The following is a 13,136-nucleotide window of genomic DNA, read 5'->3' as shown; positions in this document are numbered from 1 at the left end:
AGTTAGTAATATTTATTATTTTTTTAAATAATTTAAGTATTATCCATTTACTTTCCTATTATATTATTTAATCCATACTGAGAAAAAAAATCATATGCCAACTTTTGGAGTAGTCTTCCAGTAAATAATTTCAACGAAATGTAAAACTAAATGAAATTATAAAAATTAATTATAGTTATTATTAGTTAGAAATTAGTTATATTATCTAAATAAGCTTTAAATCCATGTACTACATATGTTAATATTTAACATATGGCAGAGACTTTGACCCCTGCCTCCTTGATTTTAGTCTTGAAACAGAGACGTTCTTTCCTCCTTTCAGCATCAGTTAAATTCAAATGTAAACATACAATTATTTGTTTTTTTTATTCTCTTAATAATAAAAATAACAAGACTTCAATGCAATCGAGCATGATGACGTCATAAAATAAAAATACACCGGCACATGCTATTTTTTTTTATAAAAGAGATATTTGTGGTTTTAAAATTCTATAACATTTATTATTACACTCTACACGAACTAATAATGTATAAAGGCTTACAAAAAAAAAAAAAAAAAAAAAAAAAAAAAAAAAAAAAAAAAAAAAAAAAAAAAAAAAAAAAAAAAAAAATTTATTCAGCCTTATAAAGGTTGGTTTAGTTTCCCAAATCTTTGATTGGTATTAATTATTATTATAACACAATCAAAACTTTAATTTTTCAACATTTTTTAGTTCGATAAAAGTTAAATGATGACACTAGACTAGATTGCTGACAATCGATGTTTATACGGTATCCTCCTTCAAAAATCTCTTAGCTATTTAGGTATGTATCTTCTAATGCCTAGTCGTATTTCATTCACTTGAATTGTAGTTCTAAGTGTTTTATGTGCAGAAAAGTTCAGTTTCTTCAAGTTAGAGATCGTATTTTGTATTAGCTCATAATGACACTACTGTACAACAACAGTTTCCTGTGTAATTTGCTTACATACGATGATAATTTTAAAATAACATCTGCCACTCTCGTTGGATTGGTTTTTTTGCGGTTTATATTTTGTTTTCCTTAGTAATAAAGACGTTTAATTCACTACTAAAAATACAAAACTTGCAGGAACAAAATATAAACAATAATAAAATGAACCAACTCAGTTCAATGTTGATTTATTGTATTTAGAAGTGAATTCGTTTCTCAATATGCGACAAGAAATGTTGCACAAGTCTTTACCAATCGACTTGACAAGATCACTACCGTTTGTTCAATTCAACTCGATCACACACCCGATCATATTGTAAGCAAAATTATGCTTTTGTTTAGGACAGCAAAGGGATTGCATAAACAATCCCCGTGTGGAGTTGACTACGTGGCATTCTGCCGTAATGTGGAAGCGACAGATGTTAAAACATTTGCAGTTACTGATGCAACTTTACTTTGCAGATATGTATCTTGCATTGCTATTTCGCCAATCGTACTTACAAGATGTTTGTATATTCCTTACTGTTGTTAGCATTGGCAGCACACATGTCGGTTTTTCCTAACAGGACTCAGTGTGACTTTTACGTCACATCAGAAACCATAATCCAAAAACAAAGGTATAATTAAAAAAAATATTGTTCACCTCGCATTTGTGCTCAAACTCAAACTCAGGATTCAAGCAAGACGGCTTGGCTTCCACACAACAAATTTCTTCTTAGTGTCGCAGTTGACTTGGTAGTTGATTGAAAACAAAAACAACATGTTGCATACGCAGCAAAACATTTGAAGAAATAATGCCGAAACCCTTAATGTTAACGATTTCTACGAGACCAAGTTGCAGCTGCCGAATAACGAATGAGGTCGATAAGTACACAACAAGCAAGCAACAGAATTCAGCAATAAAATTATCGATCAATGTTGATTAACAGAAGGAGAATAAGAATATGAATATATTGGGTTGAATAAGACGTGTTGAACGCAGAGAGGTTCAACATTTTATGAACGGACTAAGCAAGAAAGCTAAAATATTTACTTTTATATACAGAATGTATTCAGGCTGTTATGGCAGCGATCAACTGAACTGCCGGTGAAATGTTAACTACATTGCAATCTCCAGTAAAAGAACCTTTGGAAAGACGGTGGTAGTTTTTTACCTGTGCACTTTTGCATATCTTTAGTGTTTACCTTAACAAACCCGAAACTCAACTATCCTTAACGACAAGGACCATGCTTCCTTATAAAGTAGAACAAAACAAAAAGGGACGGAGAAAAATAAACCAAACGTCGATAGGTAAAAAAAAAACTGACTGTTGCGTCTGTGTAATGCAATTCAAAAGTTTCTTTCACAAATTTGTACAGTTGTTGACAAAAGGACGTCTTACGAAGGAGTTCAATGTTCAAGACGTCAAAAATAATAAATAATAAAATGATTGTTAATGCGGCTCCACTAGGGAACTTAGTTTATTTTCATATTGCAAAAGTTTCAGTAGCTTGTAATTTCTTGTAACTTGAATATAATATTATTTGTCATATTTATAATATAATCACTTTTTATTATAAATGCTCAAAAAGAATAAAGATAATGCTTATAGAATAGAGTTTCAACTTCGGATTACAGTAATCAGTTTCTTACATAAAATTTATATACATACATAGATAATTTTACTAATAGGATCAACAACATGGCAGTAAGAAATAGAAAATCAAATGGTGATATAAGGATAAAAAACCTTTAGTATAATATATAATTCTTCTCTATATTTTAACATAAATAAAATAAAATAAATAATAATATTTTAAAATAATAACATTGAATATTAAAATATCTACTAAATAAATAAAATATAATTTTTTTTATATTATATTTATATTTTATATTATTATATTATGATACTTTTGTTGGCTGCAGATAAAGAGCAAAGAAACGAAGTTGCTATGTAAAGGATATCTACTTAGTAATACTCTATTTTGCCTGAAGCACTTTTACTTCTCTCTCTCATTAATATAATATGCTCAGAATAATTGAAACAATTATAAAAGAATCAGAAATGTTTTTTGTATTATGGTTAGCAAGAACATATATGGTGTAAGTATATCATCTCCGACATCTCCTTAACCGCGCACTGTAAACAATTTGACAAATTTAATGTACCTTTGCACTGCATTGTGAAGCTCAATTATTTTTAAGCCCATTCTAATAGAATAATAAATTAAATATTAGATAAATATTATTAAATATCTAAAGCATATCTAATGCTTATAAACAAATTGATCATAAATCTTTTACCTTAACGATCGCAGAGCTGAAATCTGTAATTTTCCTGGAAGATAATCTTAGAATTTTCAAACAATTAAATTTTGAAAACATGTGCTGTGCTGCCTATGGCTTCTACTGCTCAAATCGTGCCCAACTCAGTAAACACCTTAGCCAACAAATGTTGATCAAATGACGATCTTATTTTCTAAGCCTAAGAGTCGAAGCGGCCTAAAAAGTGTGTGGCTTGGTTTGTCTTCCGACTAAAATTTTTATTTTAAACTTCGTTGGCATTTTTTGTGAAAATTTTTGTTATGTATTTTGCTTTCAGTTTCGTTGCCTGCTTAAAATGAAAAATGAAATGATCAGACAAGCGTTCACGATTAAGGAGGGGAAGTAAATTCTTTTAAGGCCAAGTTCATTGTCTCTTGGTTTTTTTTTTAATTCTTTTTTCGCTTGAAAATTTCAAATCAAGCGCAAATTGTTAATAAAAATGACTTCAGCGTATTTCTTCAGCGTTATGTACCCGTGTACACCGTACTCCCTCCCCTCCCTCCTTCCATGCATTGGTGCTATTATACAAGTTCGGTTTGTTGATTTCGCTAATTCGTGCATTTATTTAGCAAAATTTCTAAAGTATCGAATTGTAGAGAAGAAATGACTGACTCGACTCGACTCGACTCGACTCGACTGTTCTAATATTACAACACGTTTGTTATTTGTCGTCTTCTCTTCTTTAAGAATTAATTTATTCTTATTATATTTAATTATATTTCTTTAATGGTAACTGCGCATTAAAGGTTTGCGAAACATTAACCCGCATGTGGGGTTAAGCAGTTCAAAAGTAATATCTTTTAAGTAGAAGGTCGGGCTCAGTGTAAGCTTTGTTTATATTGTATGCTTTAAAATTAAAATTTAGCATTGACAAAAGATGAAGAAACCACGAAGTTTACAAAATTTCCTGAACACATGCGAACTTCTCTAAAATGTAGATAGCAAGTAAACGAAGTATCAATTTATTCTATCTTTCACCATTCATTAGTCTAGAAGGAGGTAAGTAAAGTGACAGAAGATCGATTTCTGTCAACTTACTAGAAATCCTTTTTGATGACATATTAGTCTAAAACGGGAAAAGTAAACAATTTCATTTTGGTTAAAATTGTGATACATTGGAAGTTTAATGCGAAGGATTATGATTACCATTATTATGATGGTAATAATCATCATAATAAAAGCTGCACACATTTTAACCTATTGTATAATAGATCCCTATTGTACACAATCATAAATCGAATCTAACACTGCCCCATATAAGTTGGATAAAAATCAAATGATTTCAACTTTCGAACCATATTAAAACAGAGACAATACTTTAGACAATGCATACCTTATTATTCATACCCATATTCTTTTTACTATACATTACTAAACGCTCTGCTTTAAATGAGCTCTTTCACTGAGCACAAATTTTGAACTCATGTCGAAGCTACTGTGTTTACATTACCATACAGAAGTAATGGAAGCAATATAATCACTGTCACTGATCGCAGTCAGCATCGTAGATGATGTTAATGATATTTAGTTGTTCTATGATATGTATGACATGCGTTATTTTTTCTGAACCTATTTCAAATCAAGTTATTAGTGTTACTCCATTTTGAAATTACATTGTGTTAGATTGTCTCTCAGACGCATTGAACATTTTTATCTGCCGTAACAGATCGAACATAAGCTGTATATGAAAATGTTAAATAACCATTTAATTGCTGGATAATTAGAGTGCAACACGTTATACCACATCCCATTGATGTGTTTTGCATAGAATAATTTCATTATTATTTTTTCAATGCTTACCGAAAGTGATAAGCGAGGACTGTATTTCAAAAAATTTTACGAGTATTTTCTGTTTCGTTTGCTTACTTTTGTTCTTGGAATTTTTATTTAAATACTCAGCAAAAATACATTTTCTCAAAGTTATTGATGTTAACCACATTCCTGTGGAATTTGCTGATCTGACCGCATATTCATACACATATTTTAATTAAAAACTGAAAAATAAGTGAGATATACTTTTTAACCGAAATTTACTGGTACGTTGAAGAGAAAATATTTGAAATGTCATTTTTTTATGTCAAAATCTTGTCAAGATTTAAGTTACGTGTTTAATACGACACTCAAGAGTTTGACTGTCACGCGTCAATGTAACTTTTATCCAGAACGATGCAAATTATTCATCTGATCTTATTTAACATTAATGGTATGTGAATTATTTTGTGTGATAAGATAAAACCGAAAATTACTTTCAAGACATATCTTCACTGAAGTTGAGGAGAAAAATTTAAATCAATCCATTTCATTACTCTGAATTCTCAAGAATAATATATATAATATTGGTCTAACCTTTATTAAAATACTTATAAAAAAATGTCACAAGTTTATAAATAACTATCTGCATTCATCAAAAACGACGATCAAATTTGGTTGAATTTGCATCTAGTCGTCACTAAATGGATCTTATAATGGGTTACAATAGTAATAGACTTTAACTTCAATTTAAAGCAATAATGGTATATTCATTGGGACTGAATTCACATGATGCATATGACGTGTGATTCAGTTGAACCACATATATATTTCATATTCTGTACAAGGTATATTAACGTGTGTAAAAACTTTTCCAATAGTTATACCGTAATTCTACTTCATCAAGACAAAAAAGAATAAATACTTATACTTAAAATTATAATGTCAATTATGAAATTTAAGCAAGAGTATAAAAGATATATAGCTGTTTGCCCTTTTAACATTGATATTATATACAGTTTATAATTTTGAAAAGTATAAATAATTTACTATTAATAAAACTTAATTATAATTAACCCACATACACAGTAAACTTATGCAAACATATGTACAAGCATCTTGATATAGAAGTCAGTCGGTAGAAGCTCATACTGTACTGCAGCCGATAAGATTAGAAAAGCGAAAACATGAGGCAATTGTTACTCATATAAGACAACTACTAAGGCAAACCACGCAAACTCTAGCATTTTGTTAATATAACTTGTTATTCTAATAGCTTTGGCATGAAAATATACATACTTCTGAAATGTGCTTCTGAAATTATAAATATTTAATATTATTATTGTTATTAAATGATCGTTCAATTTAAAAAGGTGCTCAAAGGTCTGGCGCCTGTTAAATTTGCTGACGATTGACGATTGACGATTTTTCAAACGTCAGAAAAAATACATTGAAATACTAGACTGGCTAAGAAACAATTAGGATGGGTTTTCCGGTAATCGGCAGCGCACCGAATTGTTAACAATATTGGATTACTATTTCGTACCACGTTTAGATTAAAAAGCGGTATTTTTTACAATGTAACATGCACATACGTGCATGTACGAGTGTTAACGAATTGTCATATTTAATGAGAAAAACAATTAAAATATTGTTTTATTTTTATCTTTATTGTGGCATTCGTCATACATAGACTAATCATTAATTCAGATGTAAAGCTGGCGACTACTACAAATGTACATATCACTTTAATGCACTTGAAGCGGTTGCGTCGATTTATATAACACAGGGTAAAAGGGTGATTGGTGATTGCAGCAGTTAATTTCTGAAAGAAATTGTATTCATTTTTTTTTTTTCAGTATGTAAGTACTGTTTCGCACAGCTCTGGATTTAGTATGTAAACGCTGTTTCGAACAGCTCTGGATAAAATAGTGCTGAATCCTAACCTTACTTATAAGACGCACACACTGCAAGAACACATGTACGGTCTAATATAATGCTTTAAATCTATTCTATTCTATTCTATTCTATTGTCTATTGTTTGATAGGTTTTAGTTATTTTATTATATATTTATGTATAAAGTAATTACCTCCATCATCCACTCTGCGACTATTTTGCGCATGGGTGGCGTTATGTCTTGCTGCACAGTCACGAAATAAGTGCAAACAGACTGTGGACGCTTTTCCTCTGCTTTGAGTGCATTTTCGAGACAGCGATCTGTGAGGAATGTAGGATCCTCTGTGGCAGTGTTAACATAGTCTATTGTGCGGTTTATTAAATTGGTTGAATAAACCTCCTCCTGATAACTATTAGTAGTCACCTGATCGGTTTGAACTGTTGCTGTAGTATCGGAAACCGTACATACATCTGTAACGCATGCAACAGCAGCTGTGGCAGATGCATGGTTCCCAATGCATTTTGCTGATTGCGATTGACAGCATTCAACACATTTTGTGGTTTCACAAACAGACGTATAACCGTATTCTAATGGGATATTTGTAGTCAAATTTGCACCCAATTGTGTTGGCGAGGGATTCACATACACTGCAGAAATTTGTTGGGCGATCGCGGGTTGATATTGGAGCACTCTTTCTAATTTGCGCTGCTGCAATTCTTCTTGTTCTTGCATTTGTTTACTACAAACGATTTCATTTTCATTTACGTTCATAATATTTTCAGTGCACAAGAGGTCCATATTGCAGCTGCGTAATGCACACCGAATCCAAAACCGAATCTAATTTTTATTTTTTGCAAATTTCGTTTACTTTTTTAATTATAAATTTTATTATGCACTTTAAAACTACAGACATGCAATAGAAAATTTTGTAATTTTAGCAAAACACAAACAATCAATGCCCTCTATATTAATTTCGAACAATATAAAAACCAGCAAGACTAAAGTTCCTTTGAAGAGTCCTAGTCAGCTAAAGAGAGCAATGCGAATATCTCTCTGGCCTTTAACGATGTTGCCAAATTTCATTCAATTAATTTTTAACTTTATTCGTGTTGCGCAATTTCTAACACTTCATATGGGATAAGTCTCCCTTGGCGATCGCTAATTTTTAAGGATTACTTTATTACTTTTAAACAAAATTATAATTTTACAATGCGTTACAAAACTAAGTTTAACTACTAAAACAGAAATTTTATTACACTTCTACGCCGAAATTTTAAATACAATTTATATATTTCTTTTTATAATTATTGTTTAAACATTAGACACTTTAATTAAGTTAACAATTTACAATTCGTGCTTTATTTCTTATTTTTAAGTTAATGTGATTAACAAAATTGACGGTGCTTTTTTCCTTATCGAATAGTTTTTGTTATTGTTTTTACCGGTCGGTTAATTTAAATTCGCAAACACACAAGCACTTCCCGCGACGCTACCGTCCACGTCAAGTTGTAGGAAAAGAATGAGAACGCAGTTGACATATCGCAAAACACATGTGAAACAAAATTGTATGAAACGAGAAGCAGCTGCTGATAACGCTGCCACGTATTCTACTTGTTGAAATGCTTAACCTCGTGCATGAATTAATAAAATTTCCCTTTTATTTAAATTAAACCGCATCCCAATTTAAACGACACGAGTAAATCTTTACTAATTACTGGCCTTTTATATTTGTTTTTTTACCTTATACCAGGTTCGCACTATCTCATTTAGGCACTTGCTCATTTATATAAATGAGGAACCGTTCACATAATAATGAGCTCATTTATACAGCTTTTAGAACTTTTATATGTCAAAAAAGCTATAAAAGAACTTTCTTTTGTTTACAAATAAAACACAAAGAAAAATTTTGGTGTTGTGTAAAATAAATATTTTAAAATGGAAAACGCAGAAAATTTAAAAAACATAATATATAATGTGTGTGAAATTATTAATAATAGAAAGAAAGCAATTTCTGAATATCGTAAATGTCGTGCAATGCACCGAAAAAATATACTTGAAATAAGAAAAAAGCAAATAGCAATACTTTCTACAATAATTGCTAGCAACCGGAGGAAGTGCTGGACTTTGGTTAGTGCCGCCAGTAATGATTATTAAATAAAGTTTAAAATTAACATTTTTTTTCAGAAAAGAACAAAGAAATTTTGGGAAGTGGATTGCCAGAAAAATGGTCCAAATTTTTTCAAAGAAAATTTTCGCATGAGTTTGGAATGTTTTAAGGAGTTATGTGAATTATTAAAAGGACTACAGAAAAGAGATACAACCTTTCGAATTTCAATTTCTTTAGAAAAGAGAATTGCTATTGGCTTGTATTGCCTTGGGTCGTCGGCTGAATACAGAAGCGTAGCAAATCTGTTTGGTGTTGGCAAGTCAACCGTGTGCATTTGCCTGAAATTATTTTGCCAGGAGGTGTGGAAAATTCTTTCACCCTTGTACATGAATGCATTTCCATTAACAAGCGACAAGGTGAATGAGTGCATCAGAGGATTTGAGGTTCTTGGTTTTCCACAATGTTTAGGTGCAATGGGTAAGTTTTCAATTTACTATTACTGAAACATATTAATTGTAAACAACATTAAAGATGGAAGCCACATTGAAATAAAACCAGAATCTCAGAATGCTGTAGACTACTATAACTATAAAGGGTGGTACTCGATTGTTTTGTTTGCCCTCGTAGATTATAGGTAAGTAATTTATAAGTAAATAAACAACGAAATTTCAATAAACGCGCAAATATATTTTACTGTTTATTTACAGATACCGTTTTCTTTATATAAATGTTGGGTATCCTGGAAGAGTCAATGACTCTTTTATTTTTGAAAATTCATCACTTAAGAGCCAGTTAGAAAATTGTGTTGCTTTAGAAGACAAAAGTAGGGTGATTAATGGTGTCAAAATACCCGTATTGATCCTAGGTGATTCTGCATTTCGATTTTCCACCAAAGTTATGAAACCATACCCTTATGATGAAAACGCTAGCATTGGTCAAAAAACTTTTAACTACCAATTATCTAAATGTCGAAGAGTGGTTGAAAATGCTTTTGGGCAGCTTAAGGCAAGGTTTCGCAGAATAGGGAAGGGCATTGACAACAAAATCGAAAACGTGAACAGCATAATACGATCCTGCTGTGTTCTTCACAACTTTTTAAATGAAAAAAATGATGTAGTGGAAAAAAGTTGGGTACGTGCTCTGAAAAAACAACATCTGGTTTCAGAACGACAACAACCAGAAGAAGTTTCAGTATTAAATGACGGCGATCTAAATGCAGAACAAATAAGACGATGTTTAGCTACATTTTTTAGTAAGTTTTATTAGAAATTCACCTAATCCTAATTTTTAACTTTGTAGCACTAAATAACTTAATCTAATTATCCTATATATTTATAAAAAAAAAAAATGTAACTTAATCTAAATTATAATAGTATAATGATAACAATAATTATAAATTATGTTATATTATTAATAAATAATTATCGCTATTCATCGCTGGAGTCATCGTAACCAGTGAGCCGAGTATATGGAAAACCTCTTTCCATTGATGACGCGATACGGGATAAAGCAACATTGCTTTCTTCCATTAAATTCAGGAACCTTGCGTCTGTGCGTTCCTGCAGCTCGATGTGACGGTTCTCTACATCTATCAGATTCTGAAATTTTTCCAAAAGGGTGTCATTCAAATTGCCTTTATTTTTTTTTTTGCAGGTGTTTCAGAATCTTCCGACGTAGATATTGGATCTATCGGCGGAGAAGAGCATGGCGACAGCAACGATGTATCATTTGATGATGGTGCCTGGTCTGATAAATAAACACATTCATTATTTTGAAAAACTTAAACAAATTTGTGAAAACTCACCTGCAATACTTTCAAACACTAAATTTGTAGTGTTATGTATGGGCAAATTGCCTAAAAATCTTTTCAATATATGGAAGTACTTCCAATCGGATGGCGCCCCTCCCGAAACTCCAACACACTGCTGTTCTTTCCTGATTTAAAATAAACAAACAAGCAAATTAATAAAAATAAATAAAAAAATTAACAAAATTACATTTAAATCTCTTTTTATTATATAAAATTACATAACATAATAAAAAACAAAACGGTTTCAATGCACAAATTATTATTGTAATTTTCAATTTCACTTATGAAATACTTACCTAAATCTTTGTGTAAAGTTGTGGACCTTCGTTTGCACTTCTAGCGAAGTGACCAGAAAACCCCTATTCTGAAGTTCTGTGGCCATCTCATTGAAAATATGTGCGTTCCGTCGGGCGCCCCGTAATTGTGGCAGTCTTTCCTCCCATATTTCCAAAAAGTGCCTCTCGGCACTTTCCGACCAAGCATTTCTCCTTCTCTTCATTTTCTGTGTCTGAAAATAATATTTAATTAAATTAATCTAAAATCAACTATTTAAATTTGTATTGCCTATTTAATTCATGAAAACAAAAAATTTTATTAAATACTAGTACGTACTTCTTTTTGCCATTGAAATGAATCCATCTGAAATAAACAAACTTCACTTAAGAATATATCTCACTAAAAAATTAAATATTTCATTGATATTTTAAATCATTTATATACATGTTATATATTAATTACATTTCAATTAATAAAAACAGATTATATTTAATACTACTTTCTCAGTGTACTTGTTTACTGTGCAGTTGTTGTTTGTTTACATTTTATATTTAAAAATATATGACAGATACTTCAAATTTTGGTCATTTCCCTTTTGGGAAATTTTTTTTAAAGGGTTGCATTCGACAATTTTGGTCTAAAATGAGCTGATTTATTGTAAATCAGCACATTTATATGAAAGCTCTTTGTATGGTAAATCATGCTCATTAGTGATTATAATGAGCAAAACCGCCTAAATGAGATAGTGTGAATGTACTATTAGTTGGTTTCAGAAAAAGATGAGTTTAAAAACTATTGCTTTTTTCATGAAATTATGTACCTATTTCTACTATGTAAAAAAATTATACAGAAACCTTCTTTAAAAAACATATATATAAGCAAAAAATATATATTATATATAGGTGCTTTCGACAGCTTTTAAGTGTGGCAAACGACCAGTTACTTATTATAGGCATTAAGAGAAATATTGGCATCACTGTTGCAAAGCCGTCAAATTTTATGTTTTCGCAAAATATAATGCATATAATGCAAGCAAATTACATTTTCTCTAAAAATAAATAATTAAGCTAAGGCTTAAAATTAATATAAATAATAAATTTAAAGCAATGTTAAGAATGCAGGAAATTTTGAAATTTCCTTTCATAACAATATTTATAAAAGTTTTCACTATTTATGCCTTAATAAGTATTAACTTGTTAGTAACTAATAAGTTTAAAAATTTAAAGCGGTTTTCAGCAATACTTTTTTCATGTACTCATATAAATTTAAGTGTATATTTATTTACGTGTGAATTTTTTTTTTTAAATATTTCTTTTTCACAAGTTTACATAATTTTCAAATTCGTCAAATTCTTTTAATTTTGTTTACATTTTTACAAACTTTTGACATATGACTGAAATATTCGTCGAATTTCCAATCAAGATTCACAATAGTTCGTTTATAGCTTCGGTAACTAGATGCTTAAATAGAGATTGATGTTTTGCTCACAAATTAGTAACTTTAATCGTGTAATTAGTAACATATGTCTCAATTTGATATACGATAGCATATTGCCACCCAGTTCTTTTCTACAAGAGTAGACAATTATTGTCTGAAATAACAATGAGTTCGTGGTCTCAACTCAAGACTCCATCTCCTTATCGTTAAATGAGAGTATGTAAATGTTAATTAATATGTTTTTGATTTACCGGCGGATAAAGTTAGCCGGAACTTGGTCGCTATTTATTTTAATTCTCCTCAAATCAAACCTACTCATTGCTATATGTCTTTCTAAATAACTTAACATTTTAAAATCAATGATTACATTAGGACTTTTCTTTTGAAAGCATGTTGCAAAAGAATAACATGAAATAAGCATTACTCCGGGAATTTTGTTGGGTTTATATATGTAAATACGTAATAAAATTTAAAGTTAAAGTTTCGATAAATAAAATTCTTTAAATAAAATAAATAATAATTCTTTGCAATTAGGGTTTAGAATATATTATTTTTTACATAATTGTGAATAAAAATTTTATTTTCAGGCTTTCTCAATAA

At 30.3% G+C, this 13,136-nt stretch overlaps 3 protein-coding genes across 3 annotated transcripts in view; 1 reads left to right on the top strand and 2 right to left on the bottom strand.

The window, feature by feature from the left end:
* LOC119671928 (G1/S-specific cyclin-D1) overlaps window positions 1-8,208 on the bottom strand; it is a 42,834-nt gene extending 34,626 nt beyond the window's left edge. Inside the window, exon 1 of the mRNA XM_038082816.1 lies at window positions 7,099-8,208. Coding sequence (XP_037938744.1) covers window positions 7,099-7,704 — 606 coding nt within the window. The 5' untranslated portion in view covers window positions 7,705-8,208. The remainder of the gene's footprint in view (window positions 1-7,098) is intronic.
* Window positions 8,209-8,881: 673 nt separating this feature from the next.
* On the top strand, window positions 8,882-10,770 carry LOC119667244 (protein ANTAGONIST OF LIKE HETEROCHROMATIN PROTEIN 1-like). The gene is made up of 5 exons (XM_038076535.1): window positions 8,882-9,033; window positions 9,091-9,490; window positions 9,545-9,647; window positions 9,721-10,265; window positions 10,667-10,770. Exons 1-5 carry the CDS (start codon window positions 8,941-8,943, stop codon window positions 10,768-10,770), a joined length of 1,245 nt encoding a protein of 414 aa, XP_037932463.1. The 5' UTR covers window positions 8,882-8,940.
* Window positions 10,323-11,343, bottom strand: LOC119675867 (myb/SANT-like DNA-binding domain-containing protein 1). The gene is made up of 2 exons (XM_038087088.1): window positions 11,120-11,343; window positions 10,323-10,948 (listed from the first exon to the last, which is right to left on the bottom strand). Exons 1-2 carry the CDS (start codon window positions 11,320-11,322, stop codon window positions 10,780-10,782), a joined length of 372 nt encoding a protein of 123 aa, XP_037943016.1. The 5' UTR covers window positions 11,323-11,343; the 3' UTR covers window positions 10,323-10,779.
* Between the last annotated feature and the right edge of the window lie 1,793 nt (window positions 11,344-13,136).

This window comes from Teleopsis dalmanni, chromosome 1 (assembly GCF_002237135.1).
Source record: "Teleopsis dalmanni isolate 2A chromosome 1, ASM223713v2, whole genome shotgun sequence".
Lineage (NCBI taxonomy): Eukaryota > Metazoa > Arthropoda > Insecta > Diptera > Diopsidae > Teleopsis > Teleopsis dalmanni.
Note: the sequence above shows the minus strand (reverse complement) of the source record. Positions and strands in the feature narration are given on the sequence as shown.